Raw genomic sequence first — 27,467 nt, 5'->3', positions numbered from 1 at the left:
AAACTGGGGCATTCCTCCGGCGCAGAGAGGCCTCCTCCCTCAGAGAGAGCCTCAGTTATTCAATCTTTTCATATCTATTGCTAGTTCGCTCCAACAGCGCCCCACAGCGGCCAAGAATGAAAAACCCAGCCGTCGCCATAGCAACCCGCGCGGCCTACTCCTCTCTGAGGAAAAAACGAAGCCTGCCTCGATTTACTCCTAGTAATATTGGCTGGCGTCGCCATAGCAACCCGCTGGGCCTACTCCTTCCTGAGGGAAAAACGAGGCCTGCCTCGATTTACTCCTACTTCCGTTGCCCGCTTCGGCTCGGTCGAATAAATCTGCGGCTCAGCGCCAGCGCCGGGGAGAGGAAGGGCGGCGGTAGGCCGGGCCCTGCAAAGGAGGGCGGTTTCTTCGGCTTCTTCGTCGGGGCGGAGCTGAAGGCCGCGTCGGCCGGGGATTTCATCATGCTGGGGGCCGGGCCTCGGCCTCCTTCTCCTCCTCCTCATGCCGTGGCCCCTTAGCCTCCTCCGCGCTGCCTCCCTCGGCCGCCTCAATAGCATCCCGCACCGGCCCGTCTTCGCCTTCTCCTCCTGCTGCCTTCTCAGGCCCGACGCCGGCAGGCCCCGGCCCCGATCGCGGCACAGGCCCCGCTTCTCCTCCTCTTCGTCCCCGAGAGACCCAGCCGCCTTCGCCAGCATGGACGGCCCCGCTGCCGAGGCGCTCCTGGCTCCCTTCAGGCAGGCGGTCAGGCAGCAGGTCAGGCGGCCAGGGGGCCCTCTCGGCTGGGGACTGCCCTTCAATGGGGCCCTCCATTCTGGGAAGGGGTCTTCTTAGATAGCAACTGGCCCTAAATGGGAAGGGGGTCCCTGAGGATGAGGGTTGGCCCTAAAGGGCTTCATTTGGGTTGGGGGTCCTCCAGTCTGGTGGGTTCCTCTGGGCTTCCCATTCAGGGACCGGGATTTTTGAGGGGGAAGGTGGAGGAGAGAAAGGGTTCTTTTGGTGGGGGGAACATCTCGGGCCCTTTTTGTTGTTGTTGTTGTTGTGTGCCTTCAAGTCGTTCTCAATTTATGTCATCCCTATCATGGGGTTTTCTTGGCAGGTTTCTTCAGAAGGGGCTTGCTATAGCCATCCTCCGAGGCTGAGAGAGTGTGACTCGGTTGGGGTTTACCAGGGATTCGAACCCAGGTCTCCAGAGGCATAGTCCAGCGCTCAATCCACTGCACCCACTGGCCCTCTGCAACCCCTCTGGGCCTAGGATATTACTATTAATATATTCATGCCTTATGAGGAAAGGCTTAGGGTCTCTTCCCGCTCCAGATTGCTGTGAATTTCTATTTTCATCCAGCCTTTCTCCCAAGATTGGGCTCAAAGACGATTATTGTGTTTATTGTGGCCCCAGATCTGTCTGACAGAGAAGGCTAAATGTCTCAGAAAACTACAGTTCCCAGGATTCCCTAGCATTGGGCCAGTGTAGTTAAAGGGGTCCCAAACTGATTTCTGCTGTGTGTTTTGGACCAAAGCCTGGCGTCATCCACAAAAGTAGATCTTTCTACATTTATACATGGATACATACATATATATGTATATAAATGAGAAAGCCAGAGTGCCATAGGGGTTTGAGTGTTGGACTGTGGCTCTGGAGACCAGGGTTCAAATCCCAGCTCAGTCATGAAACCCACTGAGTGACTTTGGCCCTCAGGGGAAGGCAATGGCAAGCCTCCTCTGAACAAATGGTGTCACGAAACCTCATGAGAGATTAGGGCCTCCATAAGTTGGAAACAACTTGAAGACACACAAAAACAACAAGAAATGTATATGTATCACTCTGTCTTCATCCATGCTGCAGTTGTAGGATTAAGAAATATTTATAGGGATGTGATTTTTGGTTATGAATGAATGAATCAGTTTATTAGGGTCAAAGACCAGTATCATAATTTTTGGTGAGCCTGAAAGATGTTTTAGTTTTTCACTTGAGCTTTTCTCTCCTTAAAGTTTGCTGTTCTTGACCTAGAGCTGCCTGAGAGGTGGATACATATGGACATCCCTCATTCTGTATACATCTAAATGGACATACCTATATTTTAGTGAGATTTCCCACTGGCTGTGAAAGGCCCCTTTCCTGTTTTCAAGGCTCTTCTCATGGGGACAGCTACCTTTCATGGCAATAATTTGAGCAGTAGAGTATTTCTGTCTATAAGATGTCTCATCTCTGCTTTTCCATCCTCTCTCACAGGATTTCTTCCCATGTCTGTTCTGTAGTTTAGAAAGGCTCATATGAACTCTCTTCTCCACTCCAGCAGAGTATAATAATGATGTAAGCTCTCTTTTTACATTGAGTGCAGGGTCTTTGGAGCATCACTCCCCAGGCCACACGCACCTTTTACATCACATAAATGGCCTATTACTGTCTACACTTACCTAGACGTATACTCCACTGAACACACTGGGACTTACTACTGAGTAGGCTGGCATGTTGCAACATGCCGGCCTACTCAGTAGCAAGTTTGAGTGCTAGTATGGCCATGGAAACTCTTGGGTGACTTTGGCCAAGTCACACTCTCAGCCTCAGAGGAACCCCCTCTGAACAAATGTTGCCAGGAAAACCCCATGAAAGGTTTGCTATATGTTGGAAATCACTTGAAGGCACACAACAACCAGAAGGCATATAGGGATTGTATGGTATGTCTTTCTGAGTTCACTGAGGCTTATTTCTAGGTGAGGAGAGAAAGGATTACAGAGTAGATAATGGGTTGCATTAGACCCAGTGGATCTTTCTCTTGAAGCCTATGGTGCATAGACTGTTCCGATACTTTGTAATGAAGAACTGAGTCTCTGCTTTCTTTTTCATTGATCTCCATCTAGTATGGTCTTTCTCCCTTAAAGATTTGAGCTTTGGGGACATAACGACTTACAGATCTGGGTATGTTTAGCCTGGGGAAGAGACAGTTAAGAGGTGATATGATAGCCCTGTTTAAGTATTTGAAGGGGTGTCATATTGAGGGTGGAGCAAGCTTGTTTTCTGCTGCTCCAGAGAATAGGACACAGAATAATGAATGTAAGTTACTGAAAAAGAGATTCCACTTCAATATTAGGAGAAACTTCCTGACATTAAGGCCTGTTACAGACTGCCAAAATAAAGCTGCTTCTGGTCTCATTGGAGGTATGCTATTTAAATGATGCATGGGTCCTAAGAGTCCGGAGGTCACGCCAAAGCCACACTTCATTCCTAAGCATGGAGCGCCGCTTTGAGTTGCAGCTTCCGGATTCTTAGGATGCATGCATCATTTAAACAGCATACCTCCAAAGAGACCCGAAGCAGCTTTATTTTGGCAGTCTGTAACAGGCCTAAGAGCTGTTTGTCAATGGAAGACACTCCCTCAGAGGATGGTGGAGTCTCTTTCTTTGGAGGTTTTAAACAGAGTCTGAATGGCCATCTGTCAGGGTGCTTTGATTGAGAGTTCCTGCATGGCAGGGGCAGAACTGGATGGCCTTTGTGGTCTCTTCCAACTCTATGATTCTAGGCATCAGCTCTCAGACCCTTGGGTGAAGTTCTCTAGCAATGTAACTTCTTTTCTTTGTAATTATTAGTTTTTTCTTAACATCCTGGATAACTTTAGTTCTTAATATCCCCCCCCCCCATCCCCACTTCATACCTTCTGATCTTATGTCATGCTGGACCATTTGTCTTCAAATCATACTCTTTTAGGACTGGATCTGTTTGACTGTATCACATTTGACAGCTGAGCAAATACAACACCTATGTAGATTTCTTTATTTACCTGGTGTTTACAGGGATGGCTCTCTATCTGTTAAGTTTATTCACAACCGAGTAACTCTGTGTTCACTTGGTATTCTTGTTTAGTTGGTCATATGCATGTGGCATGCCTTACTTTTAAAAGGCTTTGGCTTTTATGAATCATCATACATCATCCTAAATTACTCGGTTATTGGGAGCTCTTTGTGAATGAAATCTTACAAAGGCCAGAAGTTATCACTTTAAAATGATCTCAGTAGTTGAACAGCGCAAGTGCAGTGTGCCTTTTAGTAGTAATCTTTTCTCATTTGGGATGCTAAGAGGAGAAAGGCTAAAAGGAGGACATGGGTGGGAAGGAGGGGAGATGCAGGGTGTTGAGGAGATGTGAAATTACTGAAAAGGGACCTGAAATTTGGCAAGTAAGGAGCTGGGGTTGCTGCTATGGCAAATGGGCTCTCTCTCCTCCCTCTGGGAAGGAAGGAGCGCTTTAACTAGAGCACTGGGGAGATCTCCTTGATCCAGAGATCGCTTGGGCTGGGTGGGTTAATGTTTTCCTCCTGCAGCAGTGCCTGATGCAATAAGCTGCTCTGCGAGAGAGAGAGAGAGAGAGGGGTGGATCCCTTCCCTTGTCATACGGGGCAAAGCTGCAGAGAAATCTGCCACATCAGTGCCGCTCTGTTTCACTTTCTTTGAGCTGGGCAGGTTCCTTCAAATAAATTGTGGCCATTCAGCATTTATTCCTCCTCTTAATCTGTGCCAGAGACTCCCTTTCTTGTCTCCTGAAGCTGCACATACCACCACGTCCTTCTTTCCATTTCATGCTTAGTAATCACACTGCAAACTTTTTGTGCCCTTGTTTTACAGTTGACAGCAGATGGGCTGCTGAGATTTTCCTTCTTGCAGACAACATCTCTCTTTCCTGGATTCCAGTGGGTTTGGGGCTGCTTTTTGGTGTCCCTCTTTCTGTTTTGTACTTAGTAACAACACTGACGACTCGCTTTGCCCTTGTTCTGGAGCTTACAGCAACTGGCTTGCTGAGATTTCCTCTTATCAGTCCCCTCCTCTCTTTCTTGGTTTCCAGTAGATTGTGTGTTGTATTTATTTATTTATTTATTTCATTTTTATGCTGCCTTTCTCCCCAAAAGGGACCCCAAGGCTGCTCATGAGATAAAAACACCTCAAAAACATTTTTTAAAAAATCAGTTAAAATAACCCAGTTAAAATAGTATAAAATTAAGATTAACAACATACAAAAGTTAAAACACATAACATACTGTTGGGTTTTTGTGGGCTTTTTTTTGGATCCTTGTGTTCCCTCCTTTCTGCCACATTAGCCTGCAAGTTTGTTGACTTTGAATACATCTTTAACTATAAGAGTGTGTCCTACAAAACTGACATACGTTCTCCTCTCCACTTCTGCCCTCACTTCATTCGGTTTGTGGTCTGTTTCCTATCTGTCCCCAACCCTAGTATTTTATTCTTGAAAAAACAGCGATTCCTTGAATAGCAGATGCTTCTCTCCCCCAACACACATTTTTCATACTTAGCTGATGTGAAATCTTGATCTTTCTGTCTCACACCTTTACTTCTTCCAATGCATTGTTGCTGAAAGTTGGTGTGGAAATCTCTACTAAAAGCATTTGAATTATACTGCCTTTAAAGAAAGAGAAAAATTAGAGGTGGGCACTAAGCAGAAACATGAAATTTTGTAGCACTATTGAGTTTATTGTTATTTTAAATTGGAAGTTAACCCTCAAGATACATTGGAAGTGTTGCACTGGACCATCCAGCCTGAATAATTTCTCCTAAGCAGTAGCTTCCATGGACTCAAACACAAAATTTTCCCAGTTCTGTCTACTTGCAGCTCTCCCTCCAACAATCTTCCTGATATGCTAGCATTCCCCATCTGGGTGCTTTCCAGATACTTTGGACTACAATTCCCATAATCTCCAAACAGCATCTCCAAACATCTCACTTGAAGAAATTGCTATTTTACATATATTTAAGAGATTCTATGTAGAATTTCTGACAGATGTTATGAGTGTTAACAGATGGATGTTATGGGCTGAACCTGGAACCTGGCAGATGCTATGGGTTGAATCTGGTGGAATTTGGCTTTATCCTTGCAAAGGCAAAGCATGCACTTTTGAGATGATGAGATAAGAAATCATTGAGAGAATGGGCTGTCTGAAGTCTATTCTTACAAATCTCTCTGTTTTCTTCTTTGAAGACAACCTTAACACAATGCTTGCAAGGAATTGCTTCAGTGGGATCTTTTTTTTAAGTAATTCATTTGCTACTGAATGGTCCCTCAGTTATTGAAAGCAGCCCAGTTTCTCTTCCCTTTCACAGCTTTCAGAAAAGAAAGTATTAAAAGACACTTTTTATTTCTTCATGGGAATCTTCTTTTCCATCTCACCTTGGGTAACTCTACATAATTATAAATAATAAGTGTGGTACAGTGTATTGTTGTCACTTCAGATATCAATATTTCTGTCTAAGTAGCAGAAAAACACTGTTTCTTCTGGTAGTAACAGTCCATATCACTAGTTTTTTGTGGATTAACACAGTATGTATGTATACACACACACACACACACACACACACCCAACTCCTTTCCAGGCAAGCATTCTCTGAAGATGCCAGCCACAGATGCTGGCGAAATGTCAGCAATAAACTCTTCTAGAACACAGCCACATAGCCCGAAAAACCCACAAAAAACTATGGATGCCAGCCTTCAACTTCACAGTCCATATTACTGTTTATAGGATTTTGTTAGAATTTAACACATGTCTGACCTGTTGACAATTCTTTTAGGGAGAACTTGTTCGAAAATTGAAGGATGAGAAGGCTCCTCAGGTGGATGTGGACAAAGCAGTAGCTGAACTCAAGGCTCGGAAGAGAACGCTAGAAGCAAAGGTGAGTGTTAGGATCTGTTCTTTGATACGTTTTGTTTCTTCTTCCGGAACAAATGAACAAGTAACTTTAAACCAAGGTACAGTGTTGTAAAGACAAGACACAACTCATTTTGGGCTCACACACTATTTTTCTGTAGCGTGGATGTGAAGAGATAAGAAGCTTCACTTGTACCACTAAACTGTGTTTAATATTAACTATGGTTAGTGAAAACAAGCTAGCATCATACATTATGGTTTGAAATAGGTCAGTTTGCGCAAGTCATAGTTAAGATTATTTGCTCTTGGTTTGAGTTAGGCTGTATCAATAAAATGGTAGTATTCTAAAACAGAAGGAGATATCAAGTCCTCATGACCACATTGGAGTGAGAGGGAGCTCAAGACTCTGAGGTTCATTGTTGCCTTGAACATGCTTACGGCAATATTTTAAGTTCATGTGTGAGTTTAGATATTGCATGCTGTTTTCTAACTGGGTAGAGTCTGTTGCTTCCCCCCTCCCCTGAATTTTGATTTTTACAAAAGCAGAGCAGAGGAGTCACTGGCATATAGGATACCTGCACCTTGTACCTTCTGTCAGCTCATGCAAGTGAGCAAGCAGGTTTTCAGAGGAGTTATAGATCCCTCTGCTCCTCTTCTGACCAGCACAGAAATGGAGCAGCAGCTGCTGGAGGATGGATGGAACTCTCTTTTCCTCCTCTGTTAAATCCACATGGAAAGCTAGTTGCCTTCTGGATATTGCTGGACTCCAGTTTTCATTGGATCCAGCCATTTTGGTCAGTGGTTGAGGATGATATGGGTTGTAGTCCATCAACCTCTGGGAGGCCAGAAATTCCCCATCTCTGATTTAATGGGTGTATTGCAAGTACAGGTTTCCTCACTCAGTTGAATTATTAAAGGTGAGCACAAGGATGGGCATAAAAAATCTGTGGAAAGGTAATCGCTTGACATGAATGTTTAGTCGTAACTGGCTTTAGGGGGTGGTGCTCATCTCCATTTCTAAGCTGAAGAGCCAGCGTTGTCCAAGGACTGCTCTGGTGGTTTTGTGGCCAGCATTACCCCACCAAATGCTGTTACCTTCCCACTGAGAAATGGTTCCTATTTATCTACTTGCCTTTGCATGCTTTCGAACTGCTAGGTTGACAGAAGCTGGTACTATTGACAGGAGCTCACCCCATCATGCAGCACTCAGGCCTCAAACTGCCAACCTGTTGATCTTGCAATCAACAGAGTCAGCGTCTTAACTACTTGAGCCACTGCATCCCTGGAAAGTACATTACTACAATATAAGCTAAAACAGTTTAAAATGCTGTATGGTTTTTTTCCCTTTTTAAAAAAGTCTGCTCTCCTAAAATTTGAAAGATGGCACCTGGTAGAGAGTTTTGCAGTGTAGGTGCCACCACCAAATATCAGTAGTCAAGGAGATAGCCAATTTTGTTTGTTTCAGCAGAAAAAAACATAATGGGCTATCTGATCCCCCCCCCCCCCCCCCCTACTACCTTGTGCCCCTATTTACTCTGGCTGTACAACTGATTCTGTCAATGCATTTGAAGATGGGGATTATTATCCATTAATTTTCATGGTAGAGTAAATCCAATTAGTCCTAAAGCTGCTCTTGGGTTCCTATATGTGTGTTTTTTACTACCAAGTAGGCGACTCTCAGATCCCACTGCATACACCTACAGTAGAGCAACATGGAGTAGGGCCTCGAATATTGAATATCAGGACAAATGTGAGGACATTTATGAGGGGAAGGCAGTCCATCAGACGACCTGGTCTTAAGGCTCACAGAATTGCAAAATGGTGGTTCTGATCTCTCTGTAATTAAGTTCAAAGGCATCCCAGATTCCTTATCATAGAGAAGAGCTGGCAGAAGATAGTTATTTCACATGCCAATTAAATGTTTGTTTAGCAATAGTAATAATTTAGTAACTGAAGACCAGGTTTTCTTCTGCATTTGATATTTTGGCACACATGAAGGGAAAATGACAGCAAAATCTTCAAACACAAGCAGAAGCCATCCTGCATTTCTTCACTTTATGCAGGACAATGGGGTGAAGCAGATGGGGCAAAAGGAGTGGCCAGAAGCTCCTCTCACCCCAATCACTGTGGGGCTGTGGCAACCAGACACTGCAGTCCTGACAGTGGCTGTTGCTGTGGTTCCGAATGGGCTGCAAAAAGGGGTGGTAAGAAACCGCTCGTTTTGGGCCCTGGGGTGGCCTCTGCGCAATCCAGGGGTGTGCATCATGTACACACCCCACCCTTGGATCGGCCTGATGGCAGTCCTTTTAAGTTGTCTGTTTTGACGCCAAAGACTCACTGAAGAGAGCAAAAATAATGTTGAAAACAAGGACCGTATCTCTTAGCTAAAATTTTATCCTACTTTTGTATTTCAGGAACTTGCTTTGCAGCCTAAAGATGATATCGTGGACAGAGCAAAAATGGAAGATACCCTGAAGCGAAGATTTTTCTATGATCAGGCCTTTTCTATTTATGGAGGTATACAGTTAATAACTACAACTATGTTTGTAAGCCCTTCAGAGGATGTTGTCTGGAATGTTATTCTCATGTTTATAGCCATTGGCCCTAATAAAATGTAAGAACAGCTGAATCATAAAGGGAGTAGTGAAAATAGAAATCATTAAATAGCAATAACAAAAAAAGAAAAGAAATATTAACATAATTAAGAGTTTTTATATAGTTCACTGGTGTCATAACACAGAACATAGATAATCCTGTTGTACCGCTATTATTAGCAGCAAATATTGACTTTTGTAGATGATACCAGCTAATAAATCATATGAGTAACTGAAAAAAATATTGTCAGACACTTTCAAGAATGGGACACTAAACTGTACTTGAAATGTAGTGAGCAGTGGTTTCTGACAGTGTAATCATATAATGTCTACTGACAAGTAAGATGTATTGAGTTTAATGAGATTCATTCCCTGGTAAGTCTGCATTAGAGATGGGCTACATGCACTCGCCTTAATTAGTGCAATAATAGAATGTTATAATAAACTGTATAAACCTGATCAGAAGTCAAGTGAAAATTTCCCTCAAAGGGATTTTGGACAGTTCCAGTAAGTAAGGTTCAAACATAGGATCTTGAATGTTTGGATTGTTGAGATTATGACGCCATTTTGAAATTAGGCATAAGTAACAAATCACATTTGTTAATTTAATAACATCATAATAAACCATAGTCTTAAATTATTTCCTTAGTAACATCTAAATTTGTATGTAGAAATATTTTTGCTTGATTTTGTTCACCCACTTACCTGACTGGAGAAGTTTATTCAGAGTTGTTCATGAAAAGATGAGATAAATAATCTCAGGCAAATTTTTATCCTGTTTCAGCTTTATATGCCAAGATTTACAAGATGCATTATTGGGCTTGTGCATTGTATTTCCATTAAAAGTTTTAACTGTCCAGGATTAAAATTTTGGGTGGTGCTTTGGACTGGTTGGTACAGATAAGACTATAAATACTGTAGTGAAGGTCACAGCTTCTTTGTTTTACAGGTGTGAGTGGCTTGTATGATTTTGGTCCAGTTGGATGCACTTTGAAGAACAACTTAGTTCAAGCCTGGAGGCAGCACTTCATCCAGGAAGAGCAGATTCTTGAGATTGATTGCACCATGCTCACACCAGAATCAGTTCTGAAGTAAGTACTACAACCTTTGTGTGCTCCTGTGTGCTTTGTGGTGATGACTAGATTATTTAGGATTTAACTAATTTATTCTAGCTTGTTTTGTTTTGTTTTGTTTTTTGACATTGCAATACTGTAAACTGGTTTTGGATTTTAAAACTGAAAAGCCGTAGAGGAATGCCTTTATAAGCAATTAAATAAGCACACTGTTGGGAGAATATCTTGTCTTGACGCTGCTAAAGACAATCCTATCTATCTGTCATTCTAGAACCTCTGGCCATGTAGACAAATTTGCAGATTTCATGGTGAAGGATGTTAAAAATGGGGAGTGTTTTCGAGCTGATCACCTCCTAAAAGGTATGCTGTATTGCAGGGCCATGATTAGCCAGAATGTATGATATTGCCCTTCCTTGCCACATCAGGAGATGATCTAATATACAGACCTCTTGCAAGTTATTAGTGAGTGTACCTGCAAAAATTTGTAATGTGATAAGAAGATGCCTTGTAGAGTATCTTCCTACATATGCCCTTCAGAGGGAGGATGTGGCACAATGCACAAACTTTCACTTTGTTTCGGACCTTAACCAGAAACAGTAATACACCATGTTTGGTAGTTTGATAATATTGAAAACCACCAGAATGTAAAATTAAAGAAGCCAATATACAAATCTTAGCCACCAGGACAGGTTAGTCTCCAAAGATTTCTAGGAGGAATACAAATGTTAGCCTGTTGCAGTAAAAAACAATAATGAAGAATTTAGTGACACCTGAAAACAGTTGGATTTTATTTAGTAAAATCTTTTGAGCACTGCATAAAAGCAGGGGAAGATCAACTAGTGCAGGGATAACATCCAGCTATCTAGTCATATCCTGGTTTGTATCCAGTGTGTAATCATGATGGTGGAATGGACATCATTGCCCATCGTTTGTATCCCAGAGACCTAGAAGTCTGAAGCAGGTTTTGCCATTAGACACTGACTGTGTCTGACAAAGCTGCACCTACATTCTTCGTTTCCTAACTTAGCTGCGTTTATAAACGTTACTTGATTGGTTTCCAGTATTGGTTTGGGCTGCATGGCTGGGATCACTGAAGTCACCTATCTCTTCTTTAACTATTCCAATATGCTTGGGTACCCTGATGAAGATTCTTACAGAAGGCAAATCTTGTGAAGCAGAATTCCACTTGGGCGTCTGAATTAATCATAAAATAATGCAATTTATAAAGGAAGACTTGCAATGGGAACATGTGAATCTGAGAAAAATCATAACACAAAATCCAGCGATATTAAGAAAATTTTCTGAGGCTATATTGTTAGATTGAGCCAGCATGGTGTAGTGGTTTGAGCATTGGACTATGACTCTGGAGACCAGGGTTTGAATCCCAGCTCAGCAATGGAAACCCACTGGGTGACCTTGGGCAAGTCACACTCTTAGCCTCAGAGGAAAGCAAAGGCAAATCTCTGAACAAATCTTGCCAAGAAACCCCCCGTGATAGATTCACCTTAGGGTCCCCCTAAGTCAGAAACGATTTGAAGGTACACAACAACAGCATGTTGATAGAAGAAGTATTAATCTAAATTATTTGTGTTGATATGTTGTATTGTGTATGAGCATGCCAGGATCTATCCAGATGGTTAATTTCTTGAATTAAAATCATTGCATACAACATGCCCAAATCTTCCTTGTGGCTGCACTTTGCAGGAGAAGGTCAGTGGTGGCAGATGAGGTCCCTCTCACTACTGATCTCATTACTGAGGAGTGCCAGACCTTCTCAGAAACCTATTTGAAACTTGCTACTCTAGCTTACAATTTGTGTTTTGGTGGCTTGACACTAAGCGGCCAAGCCGCCACACTGCTTTCCTTCCTTGTTTTGCAGCTCATTTACAGAAGCTGATGTCTGACAAGAAATGTACAGCTGAGAAAAAGAATGAAATGGAGAATGTGCTAACGCAGGTCAGTGGATGGGTTTGCCAGTGGAAACTGGGGGATATGTGTGGAAGGAAGTGACTGGTAGGCAAGTGGGACCATCTCCCTGGGTTGTCATCAGTGTTCATACAGTGGATCCTTGTTATACGCTGGGGTTTGGTTCCAAGATCCCCCGTGTATAAGAAAATCCGTGTATGCTCAAGTCCCATTAATTATAATGACATAGCAAAATGGTGTCCCTAATAAAAAATGGAACATCAAGGTAAATTTATACTTTTTTGGAACATTTTCAAACCGTGTATGCTTAAATCCGTGTATAAAAAATCAGTGTATAAGAAGGGCCGACTGTAATAGGAACATTGGAAGCTCACTTACACTGAGCCATCAGATCCTTAATCCATCTAGTGCTGTCTTATTAACTCTAACTGGCAGTGGCCCTCTAAGGTTTCAGGAGAGATCCTTTCCTATATATTATTCCCACCTTGGTCTCCCATCCAAGTACAGTCAGTCCTCCATATCTATGAATTCTGCATCTGTTGATTGAACCATCCATAGCATGAAAATATTCCACGGATAGCTAGCTAGATACATACCTTGATTTTGCCATTTTATATAAAGGATGGCATTTTATTACATCCTTGTGTATGATGGGACTTGAGCATCCATGGATTTTGGTATGCACAAGGGAGTATCAGAACCAGACTCCAGCAGATACCAAGGATCCACTGCTTACCTTTTAACTTGACCCTGTTTACCTTTTAAAAGCAAATGAGTTTAGGTGTGCTCATGGTGATATTTTGGTTAATATATGCATTCAGCAACAGCGAGACATGGAAACTCTTTAAATATGTAATGAAGACAAGGAGCTGGAGGTCTCAGCCAGTCTGTCCCCTTAAATAGTGTACCTTGCTCTATCTACCACCTCAGATATAAGTGGAGTGTGTAGAGGACTTAATAGCTGTACTGTTTGGAGCCCTGACCAACCACATTCTACCCTCTCCTCAATCTGTCCCTCCCATAAAGTAGTTGCTAACTAGATATTTATACAGTCATGACCAGGATGAATATGGACAGAATACCTGCAAATATTAGAAGGGAAAGAAAAGTATTCATTGATAGTTGATAGCCTGCTCCTCACTTACTTTTCCCACTCTTTTTTAATGAACACATCTACTTCCTTAGTTCTCCTTAAGGGCTAAAGCCATGTTGTAATCCAGGACCATATCCAAAGGGTTGCCTCCAGACAGTCTGTTCTGCTTAGTTTTCAAGCAACACCTGGCCTTCTCTTTCCTTGCTTCTAATACAACCTTAGAACCAGCTGTTCAGGAATGGAGAAATGAGAAACTTTTCCCCTGAGAAAGTTTAGGAGGAATGTTTTGTGCTTGTTGCTGTTTGAAGCCACCCAACTGTTGAGACTGCTGAGCAAGGGATGACTAGGCTATTACCACCATCTCTTTAATGTGATTTTCTGATGTCACATTATAGAAGTGTGGGATGCCTGTCCAAGAAATCACTTCATCTCTGACTAAGGATCAGTAATAGTGCATACCAGCTAAGCAGCCCTCCAGTCCCCCCTCTTGCCAGAAAGAGGCAATCTGCTGAGTCTCAAAGCTCTGTGGACCTGCTACTGCTTTTCCTTGCTAGTGCAGCTCTTTCCTGTTCATGTGTCCAAGCACATAAGCTGTGGAAGAAGCAAGGAGCAGGATCATCTGCCTCTCCTCACTTTACCTAACCATTTGGGACAGTGGAGCAAAGGGACAGGAGTGAGTGAAAGGTCAAAAGCTGACATAGGAGTGGACGCAAAGCAAGGAAGTCGTCTTGTTCAAAGGGCTTATAAGAATTGGAGCTGGCATTGCCAGTATATGTAAGGATTCTTTATGCTGTCTACCAGCTGGATTCTGAGCCTCCTTTTGGTTTAGTTTGTCACTTTACTTTCCCCCAAACCCCCCCCCCCCCATAACACACTGAGAAAAACATTGTTATTGTTTCTTCTTGTGTACTCCTTACTCTGTCACCTGGAGGACTCATAGATTGTCATATTGGAAAATCTGTCCCCAGGTAAAATGCTAGGACAGCCATCAAATGGATTATTGCAGCAGAAACATCTTGTAGCTTAAGAGCCTTGTGTCCTGTTAAAGAGATGGTGAAATGGATAGAAATAGGTTGCACGATCATTTCTATTATTAACCTAAGTGCTTTTTCGTGTTTTGTTCCTAGTTGGACAACTATGGCCAGGAAGAGCTCGCAGATCTGTTTGTGAATTACAATGTGAAGTCCCCTAGTACAGGAAATGATCTCACCCCTCCTGTATCATTCAACCTTATGTTCAAGACCTCTATCGGGCCAGGCGGAAACATGCCAGGGTATGTTATGCATGGAAAGTGCCATCTTTCTTTTTTGCTTTGTGGGGTTAAGTTGGCTCATGTTGCAACTGAGTATATTTCCATTTCCATGTGGTCTGCTTCTACCCAGTCAGCCATCATCATCTTTTAAAGGAGATCTTATGAATCTTTGATTATTTGATTCATTCAGTAGAAAGCAGTCAAACATCCTAATGGTGATACTGAAGGGTAAAGCTGTTGGAAGAATAGCCAAGGTTGCAGGTGTACATCGCTTAAGCCTGGCCATTAAAACATGCTACCTTATTTCTCAAGATTACTGCTATTCTTTCCTGTGTGTGATTTTGAGAATTCTGGGATGAAGTGGGAAGAGTTGGTAAAGCTTATGTATCAACTCAGACACCAGTTTCCAAAGTGAGCGTTTCCCATGAAGTGGTTAAACCAAATTGGCAGGTAAATTCTACCTTTTCTTTGTTTATATAGCTGATGCTGAATAAGATGACTCACAGCATCCTTATGGGTAGATTACCTTTGCTGTTTTATAATGAACATGCACAGTGATCTGGTCAGTAAATCTGATCAGTGATGATGAGGCTTCCTGGTGCTGGTTGCTGGTATTATAGTGTACAGCAGTAAGTGAACATCACTTCACACTTGAAAAATGTGTCCATAGTGAACCAGATGCAAAGCCAAGAATATGGATCTGTTTGGCAGTATAGGCCTTGAGCTGCATCTGCACTGTGGAAATAAAGTGGTGTCAACCTGGATTAACTGTCATGGTTCAATGCTGTGGAATTCTGGGATTTGTAGTTTGTTGTGGGACCAGAGCTCTATCACAGAGAAGGTTAAATAGCTCACAAAACTACAGATCTCAGAATTCCATACCATGGAATGGCATGGAACCATGGGAGTTAAAGTAGTGTCAGCCTGGATTATTTCTACAGTGCAGATGAAGTTTTGGTCATACGTATGAGAGCACCTGCAAGATAGCTAGATGCTCAGAATGTGAGCCTTTCATCACAGTCAAGTCAAGCCAAGCCAGCCTGGAAAGAGATTTGGGCCGATTGCAAGCAGATTGGCTTTCATTATATTGTCGATTTTCATTGTAATTTGGGAATTAGTTCTGTTTGCTATCAGCTGAGTTGTTTTCCTGGTGTCCTTTATTTATTGTATCATGCTGATGTTCCTTTATTTGAAGTTATCTGAGACCAGAAACTGCGCAAGGGATCTTCCTGAACTTCAAACGCCTTTTGGAATTTAACCAAGGCAAGCTGCCTTTTGCTGCTGCTCAGATTGGAAATTCCTTCAGAAACGAGATTTCTCCACGCTCAGGCCTCATCAGAGTCAGGTACTGAAAGTTCATTCGCCCCTCCTAACTCACGGATCTCAGATCTGTGGCTTCGATTATGTGCAGAGGGGCCACCTCCATTAATCGGCACGCCCTATTCAAGCTTCCATTTTCATGGAAGGGCGAGTCCGGAATGGATCCCCTGCGCAAACAGAGGGCCGACTGTATTCTTTTTGACAGAGAATCTAGAAAAGGGACTTCCCATATTTAGTTGTGGAAGGAAGGAAGCCTTGCCCATGTAAGGATTTATTGATCGAGATTTTATTATACCCCTTCCTCATGTAGTCCCCACCTCATGATCTCCCCCTTTTGTCACTCAAGATGGTGTTGTTATATAATCTTAGGAAATTTACATTTGATTTAAATCATGACTTGATATATGTATAGAGAAGTATTTTTAAAGTACTATATGAGTTTGTGAATATAACATTTTACCTTACAAACCAACGAATTAATCATATCCTTTCTCAAAAGTGTTCTCCTACTCACCCATCCCAGGAACAGCGTTTTATTTTTAATTTCTTTTTCCTCTCATGTGGAAAATCACTTTAACTGTTCCATTTACATTTTCATACCCCTTATTCTTCCAAGTACAGAGAAGTGTAACACAAATGTACATCATGCTCCAGGGTGATCTTTACCAGGTTTCATGGAAACAGAGGATTCAACAATCATGAGGAAATCCTCAGACTTCAGACACACTATCATTTCCTCCTTTATCTTTTTAATCTAAGAAAAGGGTGTCTTTGTTATTTAGTGATAAATACAGAATGTAGGAAGTAATAAATACTAAGGTGTATGCTGTGGAAAACCATACACTTAACTGCACTCCATATGGATGTGTTAATTTCAAGTAAGGACAACTTAAATTACAAAGATGTAGAGTGAATGAAATAACTTTTAAACTGCTTTTTAAAAAGCACTGTCGGCATTTCCAAAATTAAATGGTTTTATGGTAATTAGATTGGAAGTGAAACAGGACTACCTAGAAAATAGGTAGTGGTTTCTGTGTGATGTTTAGTTATTTTGCATTAAAAAAGGAAAGGATTTTATGATGTGTAGCTTCCTGGCTCTTTTGAATATTAGAATGCCAAAAAAGGGAGCCAGGGCTTCTCCAAATAAGGATGGATAGTGATTGTTCATTATATTTGTCCTGTTAACGTACACAAAAAAGGAGATTATAAAAACAGGAGTGGATGTCAATTGACAAAAAGAAGAAGAAGCAGAATTCCCCCAAGATAGATATTGTTTCAGATATTATATGTGTCATGTTAATAATGCATGAAGCTACACAGAGAGAAAAAAAACATTTGTCTTTTTCTGAATTGGCTGATTTCTGTTTTTCACTTTTCTTCCATCTCATCTATGCTACCAAAATCTCCTTTTGCCCTAATAGCAGTGAGGAAATGGGATTCTGGATCAGAACTGATGGTGTGCAGGAGGTTGGGTGGGATGGAGCTCCAGCTCCCCAGGCACAGTCTTAGTGATCACATCCTAAGATAGACTGGAATCCATTTGGATTTCCTTCTCAGGACGAGGTAGCTTTTGTCACCATCAGGATTCTAGTTACCTCTCCTTGACCTCAGTATGCAGGGAAGAGAAGTTGAAGCCTCTCCCTCCCTGCACTCTGAGACATGTTTTTGTGTGTATATGCATGGTGAGGAAAAGGCACACAGCTCCCAGACCATTGTCTACTACTGCATATGGCCCCAGGGGCCAAAGAATTTGCCCATCCCAGCACAGAAATAGCATGCTTATATTCAAATTTTGACCAAGCTAAATCATCTGTGCATAAGATGATAAGTCATTTTCACAACTCTCTGCATTTGCTGCTTAGAAGGTTGAAAATGTGGACCATGGAGTTGATGAGATCTTCTGTGACTGATGCTCTTAGTCTGTATGTGAGCATAGCTTCTGGTCTCTCCCTAAGCCTAGTGTAGTGGTGACACTAGCAGTCTTCAGTCAGAGAGGCCTTGATATTAGAGTTGTTGAGATGTGGCTTCTCCTGTACATGTGGGACTGTGCTGTGCAATGTTTGTAGGTACTTTCACTTTGGGGGAGATGGTATTAGTGGCTATTAACCACTAATTCAAAAAGAATAACTGAAATAACTGATAAATTTTAAGTCTCTCTTTCCTGTTTTAGAGAATTTACCATGGCAGAAATTGAGCATTTTGTGGATCCCAGTGAGAAACATCACCCCAAGTTTGAGAACGTAGCAGATCTCCACATCCTCCTGTATTCCTCTAAAGCCCAGACCAGTGGGCAGTCTGCTCGTGTCATGCGTCTGGGGGATGCTGTTGAGCAGGTAATGCAACGATACATTATTTTGATTGGCCAGGGACAACTATGTTGACTTTCCCTTCTTTGCTTTCTGTAGACATAGATAGGATCAGAGTTTGGCCATTTCCATTTATTCAGAAAGCAATGATCAGGTTAATTGTGTATTTCTTTTCCATGCTTAAGTTGATTTCCTTATGATGGGGAGGTAGGTGGCTAAGAGAAAGAGAGCCTTTTCAGTAGTGGCAGCCCAACTGTGGAATACCATCCCCAGCCAAGTGTACTTATTCTCCCAGATATTTACAAAATAATTTAACTGCGTTTAGATCTCTGCATATTACTTTGATTATTTGATATTACTTACAAGGTTACTTTGATTTTACTATGCACTGTATTGTTTTTATACCCTACTGCTTGTTTTCCTTGCTTTGTTTTATAATTATTTTATTGTGATTTTATCTCATTTTTCAAAATGTACTTGTACACCACCCAGGGAACATTGATTGTTAAGTGGCCCAGAAGTATAATAAATAAACAGGCACAATGACAGCTTCCTTTAAAAACTCAGGGAATTATGAGTTTCATCAGGCAACTGGGTATTTCTGAATTTCTAGCACCTTGCCAGGATTAATCTTTGAATTCCTGCTGTGCTTCCAAGATCAAGATTCTTTGAAATCAGAAATTTTTTTTGTAAACAGTTTACCTTTATTAAGCTAACTAAAAAGGCACATGATGAAGAAACCTGTGTGCTTAGAAATCTAACACAAAAGAAGTTTTGTATTCTTTGGGGTGGCCTAATAAAGGTCTCACCATAATATGGACTTTGAATTTTGCTTTTATGATCAAGATTGCTATCCTTACATTTGTATTCTTTTGGAATATTTCTTATAATTTCACCTAATTCAGTTTCCTCAATTATCCTTATTTAATACACAGCAGATACTGGGGAGGGTGCATTTTGTATTTTATCACACATGCTTTTTGCTGTATCAGCTATGTATATTCTCTCATGGTAGCTACTTTTGACATTCATTGATCCTCCTTTCTCCTTCTAGGGTGTAATCAATAACTCGGTGCTGGGTTACTTCATTGGCCGCATCTACCTCTACCTTGTAAAAGTTGGCATCTCTCCAAACAAATTGCGCTTCCGGCAACATATGGAGAACGAGATGGCTCATTATGCCTGTGACTGCTGGGATGCAGAGTCCAAAACATCCTATGTAAGGAGGCTTTTACATTTATTGGCTGGTGGTGGTGGGGGCAATGGAGTTTACTCCTCACCAAAAGCAGTCTAAGCTAGCAAAGTATTGTCTTATTGAGAGTTGTGCTGTTGAAGCATTGGAGGTCTAGCTATACTAGAAAATTGACCTTGTTTTAATTGTCACAAACTACCTTAAGAAAAGAACACTACAAACCAGGAGTGACGAGCCCATGGCTGCCTACAGCCTTTCAGGGTCTTTTTTTAAAGGCCCTGAAAGTCTCAAGCAGAAACTTTTTGTTACAAAATATTCTCAGGCATTCCTCGCCTGCCCTCCCTCTCCCAAGGCTGAAAACAGCTAAGAGAAAAAAGGAATCTCAAATGCCAGGGTGCTCCAGCCTCCCCCAAATCTGAAAAACAATCAGCTGAAAAACCTCGGAAATTCCTCTAAGCTTTGCCTTCAACTTATCCATGGATCATACAAAAATCCATAATTTTGGCCCCCAAACATGTCCTCTATTTATACAGGAGATCGACCTGTATTAGAGTATATATAGTATATCATTCATACAGAGGTTCATATTTTTGACTCACACATCATAGGGCAACTCTCCTAGTTTACTGCAGAATTGTTTCTATGCACACTCCTAGGGTAATGTGGGATTTTGTGGGTGAATTTCATGAAGAGGCAGAGCTACATAACTACAGAATCTTGCTGTAGTTGCTGAAGTAGATAATTCAGACTCATAGTCAGTTTTCAAAGTTGCTTCAAAATGCATCCAGAACTGGGGCAGACAATAATAACTGTATTTTTGGCTTTTTCAGGGGTGGATTGAAATTGTTGGCTGTGCTGACCGCTCCTGCTATGATCTCTCTTGCCATGCCAGAGCTACCAAAGTTCCTCTCGTAGCTGAGAAGCCTCTGAAGGAACCCATATCCTTTTGAAAAGAAGACCATTATTTTCAGGGTATATTTTTGATGGTGAATTGGATGTAGAGTATCCAGTGAATGCATTTTGAAAGGGACTTTCTACACCAGTTTCCTTTTTGAAAGGCTGCTACCGTATTCATCCCATACCCAAAGTGTAGTTTCCAGGTCCACAGCAACTTGGATAATGTCACACTCACCTTGGTGAGATCAGGATAACCAGAATGAAAAGGGCACTCCTGTGGTGATCATGTGCCCTATAGTGCGGAGTATTTCCAGCCACATGACGATAACCTCACCACTAATCCAGATTTTCCAGACAAATGCAGAGTATTTTCCAGACAAATGCAGAGTATGGAGTTCTTTTTTCTCCAGATTTTCAGAGAAAAGTGCAATATTGCCTGTGAATCCTGAGGAGCATCATGTGCCTGGGTAACAGCTGCTATTGGGCGAGTATGGGATTTTCTGCCAGTGTAGACATGTGCTTGGATAACTTTTTAAAAGCAATGAAAATATTCTAAGGAATTTCTTCCAAGGGAATCAGTCTGATGGATTCATTTGACTGACATACCATATGCTGCTAGGCTGTTGTTTTCCTGTTTAACTGTCCTTTTGAGCTGGTGCCGTACTATAATGGTTTGTATGGATTTTTGAGCTGTAATGCACTGTGTAGCTTTCAGTGGTCTACTTGTGGCCTGGGTACTTCTTGTATGTTGTGTGGCATGGCTGTATGAAAGGATCCTAGCCACATTTGGAAATAATCAGAATAAAACTCAATTCCTTTTGTTCTATACGGCATTTAGGATGAAGTTACAGGTGTTGAATTCCTAAAGAAATAACAAATAGCAGTAGGGTAGCAGAGACAGTATTAATCTTCAGTGTACGACATAATATGCTCTACTTCTTTTTATATTCCTTAATACTCTCTGCACAGAACAGCAAATGTTGTTCAATTTGAAGCAAATAAGGGAGCAATCGGTAAGGCTTACAAGAAGGATGCCAAGCTGGTGCTGGAATACCTTTCCATCTGTGATGAGTGTTACATCAGTGAGATGGAGAAACTGTTGAATGAAAAAGGGTAAGGTTTTTTTCCCTTGGGGGATGCATCAGGTACATCTCTCTATTCATTTATGCTCTGATTTCACCACTTATTTATCTAGATCAGACTATCTATCCTGCTGGGAAAACAGCTTCTCTTTAAAACTTACAAGATGAAAGAGTACCAAATCAGCTGCCAAGCAGTTGTGCTACCAGTTGCTTTCCTTGTGCTGTAAGCCTTGAAAAATTCCATAGGAGTCTGTGGAAAAATGTTCTCAGCCTACATATTTTCCTAAAATGATCCAGAAGGGCCAAACACTTGGGAGAAGTGTCCCCTATGCCCCCAGAGTGTGCTGGGGCAATTTGTTTGGACTTGGGTTGTCACAAAAACAGCCCCTGGGCTACATATGTCCCATGGTGTAGGGAAAGCTGCTTAAACCAGCATTTCCAGATGTTTGCTGAGTTGTAGCAATCTCTTCTTCTTCAGGTCCCTGTCTTTAAGAACAAGCCCCATTAGGATGGTAAGGAGGGCCCTAACTTGGCTGGTGAACTTTGGGATGCTCATAACCTTTTTTCTTAGCTTATCATCTCTGCTTTTGATTTCTTTGGAATTCCCCATTGTCTGCTATTCGTCTTGAGCGTTGTTCCACCTGCTCTTTTCACTGGGGCAGCACTATTCCACCACGTGTGTCTTTTAACTCCACAATGAGCTTTCCTTTCAAAAGGAAACCTGTTCTGAAATCCCCTTTCTTTCTTTTCTGTTCTTTTCTTTTTTCTTGTAGGGAATTTACTGTTGAAACTGAAGGGAAAACTTTTCAATTAACAAAGGACATGGTCAGTGTGAAGAGATTCCAGAAGACCTTACATGGTACAGTATTTATATTTTATTTATTTCATTTATTTTTATTACATGGTAAACCTTTTCCCCACTGTCTTTCAGGTCCCTGTTGGATCATGTTCCCCTAAGTTTTATTGATTTTTTGATTTGATTAATGTCTTGCTTTTCTCCCAACATGGGACGCAAGCAACTATGAGAAACTTTTAAATACAGTGGACCTGTGTCATATGCGGGCGCCTTTTACGCAGCTTTGAGCTTGTGCTGAAAGCCACGCAACGAGGTTGCAATGGCACGTAGGCCACGCCGCGCATCATGCACGAGCCCCATTATTTTCAATGGGGCTCAAACATATGCGCTATTTGCCTTACACAGAGGGGTCCGGAACAGATCCCTCGTGTAAGGCAAGGGTGCACTGTAGTTACCAGGAGTTCAGAGGCATTATAAAGGCTGGCAGGTTTTATCTGGCATACCTTTTCAGGGACAACAGTGCACTTAATGAGGTTCAGTATGGACTGATTAATATGTTTCCTTTCATAGAATCATCATAGAATTATAGAGTTGGAAGGGGTCTTATGGGGCATTGAATCCAATTCCCTGCCCAGTGCAGCATCTCCAGCTAAAGCATTCCCAATCAGAAGCTGTCCATTCTCCTTTTGAAGATGTCCAAAGAAGGAGACCCCTCCACTAGCGGCAACAGGTTCCATTGCTGAACTCCTCTTACTGCCAAGAAGTTTCTTCTGATGTTTTTAGCATGATAGCAACTGAAATCACTTCCTTAGGGATACAAACGTTTTGCAAATTGATGCAAAACTAGTATTGTGTGATTGGACTGCCATCAGAAGTGACTGGGCTCTTGATATCATAGTTGCCTGTAGTATGGGTGCAGAACTTTCAATTTGATCAAATCATGCTATTGGCTTTTTCATGTATTACCTCTGCAGAATAGGAACCCTGGTATTGCTGGCAAGAGTCCTGTTTAAATTCAGTTGATTTAAAATCAACTGAGGTGGCTCCAAGCAAATATACCTTTTGACCTGTTTTCTATGTTCTTTTGGTTTCTAGTGGAAGAAATAGTTCCTAATGTAATTGAGCCTTCATTTGGTATTGGAAGAATCATGTATACAGTATTTGAGCACACATTCCGTATCCGGGAAGGAGATGAACAGCGAACGGTAGGATTTTGCTTGGTCTGTATTGATGAATGTATGTGGATCCTTATGGACTGATTTGGGAGTTGCGTGAGTCCATCCATTGATACAGAGACTGCTTTGGTATGTTTGGTGATGTATACTTTATTCAGACCCCTACTTACCCCAACTCACCTTGCATTAATACCTCACTTGTCTGTCCTGTAAAAGAGAGATAACAGTGACCATGAAGGCTAGTTACTTGAGGGGAAGACGGAGTAAAGATAAATAATCAGTTCTGTCTGAATAATTATTTGAACATTCCATGGATATGAGATATTTTCCCTGTTTAACACTTAGAACTTTTCCTGTACATAGTTTGTATTCAAATAGGCAGTTCATGTTTCATTTAGTGTCTGAAGAGTACATACATGGGAGCTGCAGACATAGATTTAGTAGCTGCTTCATACCTTGCTTTTTAGATCTTGGCTTTCACAGAAAACACTTGCATTGCATCACATATATTTGTGCTGCACAGGTTTTTCTGCTTACTATGCAGGAAGAATTGAAATGTATGCAACATCTTTAGAAGTCTCTGTGTGTATTCAGAAAAAAACCTTCTGCAGGTTTACTTTTGAAGCCAGCAGATTGAGCAAGGCAGATCTCAGTTAACAAAGCCTCTGTCAGAGAACCTTCTTTTTTTTACACGCTCTTTTTATGCTTGCCCAACCACACTTTCCTCCTTGTCCTCTGTCTAGCTGGAAGATTTTTAACAACATCAGCATTGGGGAAATGGTGAAAGAGGGATGGAGAAACATCAGTGTTTGGTGTCAGGTCTGCAGTAAACAATCCAATAACATTTTGAGATAGGAGGGAATGGAATTGTACTCCAACTAATTGTGCTGTAGTTTTGTGTGCCTGCCTACAATGGATAAAGTAAAAAGCAGCTGCCTCCAGAATCTCTTATTGGTCATGTGAGAACAGCAAAACAAAGAGAATAGCCTGCTTCGTCTCTGCCTACCCTCCACCTTCATAACTCCATACTCATAACTTTGAGGTACTCTTTACTTATAGCCAGTATGGTGAAGTGGTTTGAACATTGGACTATGATTCTGGAGAACAGGGTTTAAATCCCTGCTTAGCCATGAAACCCACTGGGTGATCTTGGGGAAGGCACACTTATCCTCAGAGCATGGCAATGGTGAACCCCCTCTAAAGAAACTTGCCAAGAAAACCCCATGATAGATTTGCTTTCAGATCTCTGTATGTCAGAAATGACTTGTAAGCACAGAACAACAAATCCTTTACTTACTTCTAATTCCTATAAAATTCAAGTATATTCTGTTCCTCTGCTTCTGTTATTGCCTTTATACACATGGAGCAGATCTGTTGGTTTCACCTCTCTGATCATCTTTGTTGCTTTTCCTTTCATTCCAGTACTTCAGCTTCCCAGCTGTTGTGGCGCCATTCAAATGCTCTGTCCTTCCCTTGAGCCAAAACCAGGAATTCATGCCATTTGTGAAGGAACTATGTGAGTAAATCTAATATTTGAAGGGTCATGAGGATGCAAGGAGTGGAATTGCATTGATGAACTGTGGGGAAAATAGATTTATCATCTTCCTCCCAGCAGTGACTGCCTGAAAACAGCTTCTATACCTTTGACAGAGGAAGTAACTTCAATAGGTGCCCTTAATCTAGTAGTAGATCTTTCCTATGATGAGTTTTTTTACATCCTGTGTTTCATTGATGAGCCCCATGACAGGAAGAAAAAAAGACTGAGAAACCAATTAGTTGAGATGTCTGTTTCTCTTTTGATGTCAGGTACCTTTTTATTCTCTTTTTGAAGAATAGGAGAGGCATTTGATAGACATGATAATCCTGTGCATTTGACTTCATCCCTTTGGTTCACAATGACAATGAGGATTTAATTTTTCCCATTGTACCTTGCCTCTGAACAAAGGAAGGGAACTATTGGTTCTCCACATACCTTACACTGCAACTCCCACTACCCTTTACAGTTGATTGTGGTGGTTGTGGCTTCTAGGAACTAAAGGCCAAAACAATTGGACTAAGGTTTCCCCACTCCTGTCTTAAAATGCATACTTTTGTCTTACTCCTGGACTTGGGGTGAACTAGAAATACTCAGCACTTTAAAGAAAAGTAAACTTTCCTTGATGCAGAAGCTAGAGTTTCTATTCATCCATTTAGCAGTGTTTGAGGAGAAGACGCATGTCTTCTATGTTAATGTCTTTAATTTTCTAATGCTAGCCATGCCAGTAAGAGCTGTCCTCCCCTTCCCCTACTTTTCAAACAGCGGAAGCTCTCACCCGAAACGGAGTCTCCCACAAGGTGGATGACTCTTCTGGATCCATTGGCAGGCGCTATGCCAGAACGGACGAGATTGGTGTGGCTTTTGGGATAACAATTGACTTTGACACTGTCAACAGGACACCACACACAGCCACCTTAAGGGATCGCGACTCGATGCGCCAGATACGAGCAGAGGTGGGACACATTGTTGGGGTGTGTGTGTGCTGCTCAGAGCAGAAAAGTTGAGGAAAAGTCTGTGGGAGACTTGGAAAAGTACTGCATACTCAACTCTGGCTCAGTGGGTTCAGAATGGGTTGGATGATAGATGTATGTGGAGACAGAGAAGCTTAAAATATACCCCAGTGAGTGGATGTTAGGAGGAGAAAAGACCAAACTGCTTGTCCTACAGTTGGTAGGTAAGAGTTCCATTGGGGAAGAAAGTCCAGATGCAGTCCTACACTTAACCAGCCTTGAAGTAGGCCAGAAGTGGCCAACTGTGGGTGTCTAGGAAGCCATATTAACCCCTTCAGAAGACCATAGAGGCTCACCCCACTGTACAAAAGAAGAGTTTTTACCCCTCCCCCCATGCCTAAAGTAGCCCAGGGCCTCCAAGAACATAGCAAAAATGCACCCCAAGCTTCGTAGAGGGTATTTTTGGTCTTATTTTTTTTACACCTGGGAGGCCCAATGGGTTAAAAAAAATGGCATTGGGAGCCTGCATATGGCCCATAGGCTGCATTTTGCTCATTAAGCTGAGGAATCTTGGGGTTCTTTCTCTTTATTCAGAAAGACTGAGGTAACCACAAAAAAGGAAACAGAGCCCAAGAAGTGAGGCTGATTGAAGTTATGTCCAGTGAAGTATCTAGGAGTAGAGAATGCTAGAAGAAAGTCTCAAGAAACTCAAGGAGTCCTGTGCTCTTCTGCCTTTGTCCTTTTATATGGCTCTTAGAGAAGTTGGAGCCCAAAGGGGCAAGTTCCATGACTTGAGAGCACTCAGTCATGTGACTTTCTACTTCCATTTTGAAATGGCACAGACCCATGAGTATTGAACATGAGCTCTAGAGTTATATTGGTCAGCCCCTAGTCACTCATGGTGTGTGAAGTGTTAACAGCCGGCTGTGACTCATCAAAGTGTATTTTCTCTTCCTGTTTTCAGATCTCTGAGCTTCCTACCATAGTTCGGGACCTTGCAAATGGTAACATAACCTGGGCTGATGTGGAAGCCAAGTATCCATCCTTTGAGGGACAAGAGACTGGCAAAAAGGAGACAATAGGGGAATAAAGCTGACAACGCAAAATTGAAACCTTATGAAGAAGTCCACTTTTTACTGTTCATGTAATATGAAACGTATCATGTGTATTCTTCAAAATTGCATCATTTGCGCTCCCAGGGACTTTCTGGTTACTTCTCCCCTCCATTGCTGCCTAATTTTAAGTCTCATCTCCAATAACCATAATTAAAATGAATGAAAACACAGCTCCATTGGCTTGCTTTCAGTGACTAGTTTAGGCCTTCCTTTCTCTAGGAGATCTTTGGTACTAGCACTAGCTAGATGCTCAGTCTGTTTATTTTAGTGAGTGCTGTGAACTGTAAGCTGTAACAAACTAGGGGCAATTGTGATTCCTTTTTGTCCATCTTTAAAGGAAATGTTTTCTTCACCTAGCATGTAGTTCAGCTGTGGAATTCATTGTCACAAGATATAAGATTCAGCTACCATATTAATGTCAATTCTAAAGGAATTGCACTGGTTGCCAATATGTTTTCCATCTGAATTCAAGGTGCTGGTGATAATATTTAAAGCCCCAAATGGCTTGGGACCTCAGTATTTCCCTATA

General features: G+C 41.8%; 1 protein-coding gene across 1 annotated transcript; it reads left to right on the top strand.

The window, feature by feature from the left end:
- The first annotated feature begins 241 nt into the window (after positions 1 to 241).
- GARS1 (glycyl-tRNA synthetase 1) lies at positions 242 to 27,108 on the top strand. Its single transcript, XM_042476063.1, has 17 exons — positions 242 to 738; positions 6,554 to 6,655; positions 9,045 to 9,147; positions 10,174 to 10,315; positions 10,569 to 10,657; positions 12,177 to 12,253; positions 14,444 to 14,589; positions 15,764 to 15,913; positions 18,059 to 18,221; positions 19,249 to 19,413; positions 20,217 to 20,324; positions 21,251 to 21,396; positions 22,139 to 22,224; positions 23,257 to 23,366; positions 24,759 to 24,852; positions 25,636 to 25,826; positions 26,788 to 27,108. Exons 1-17 carry the CDS (start codon positions 487 to 489, stop codon positions 26,911 to 26,913), a joined length of 2,250 nt encoding a protein of 749 aa, XP_042331997.1. The 5' UTR covers positions 242 to 486; the 3' UTR covers positions 26,914 to 27,108.
- Positions 27,109 to 27,467: the final 359 nt, after the last annotated feature.

This window comes from Sceloporus undulatus, chromosome 6, assembly GCF_019175285.1.
Source record: "Sceloporus undulatus isolate JIND9_A2432 ecotype Alabama chromosome 6, SceUnd_v1.1, whole genome shotgun sequence".
NCBI lineage: Eukaryota > Metazoa > Chordata > Lepidosauria > Squamata > Phrynosomatidae > Sceloporus > Sceloporus undulatus.
Note: the sequence above shows the minus strand (reverse complement) of the source record. Positions and strands in the feature narration are given on the sequence as shown.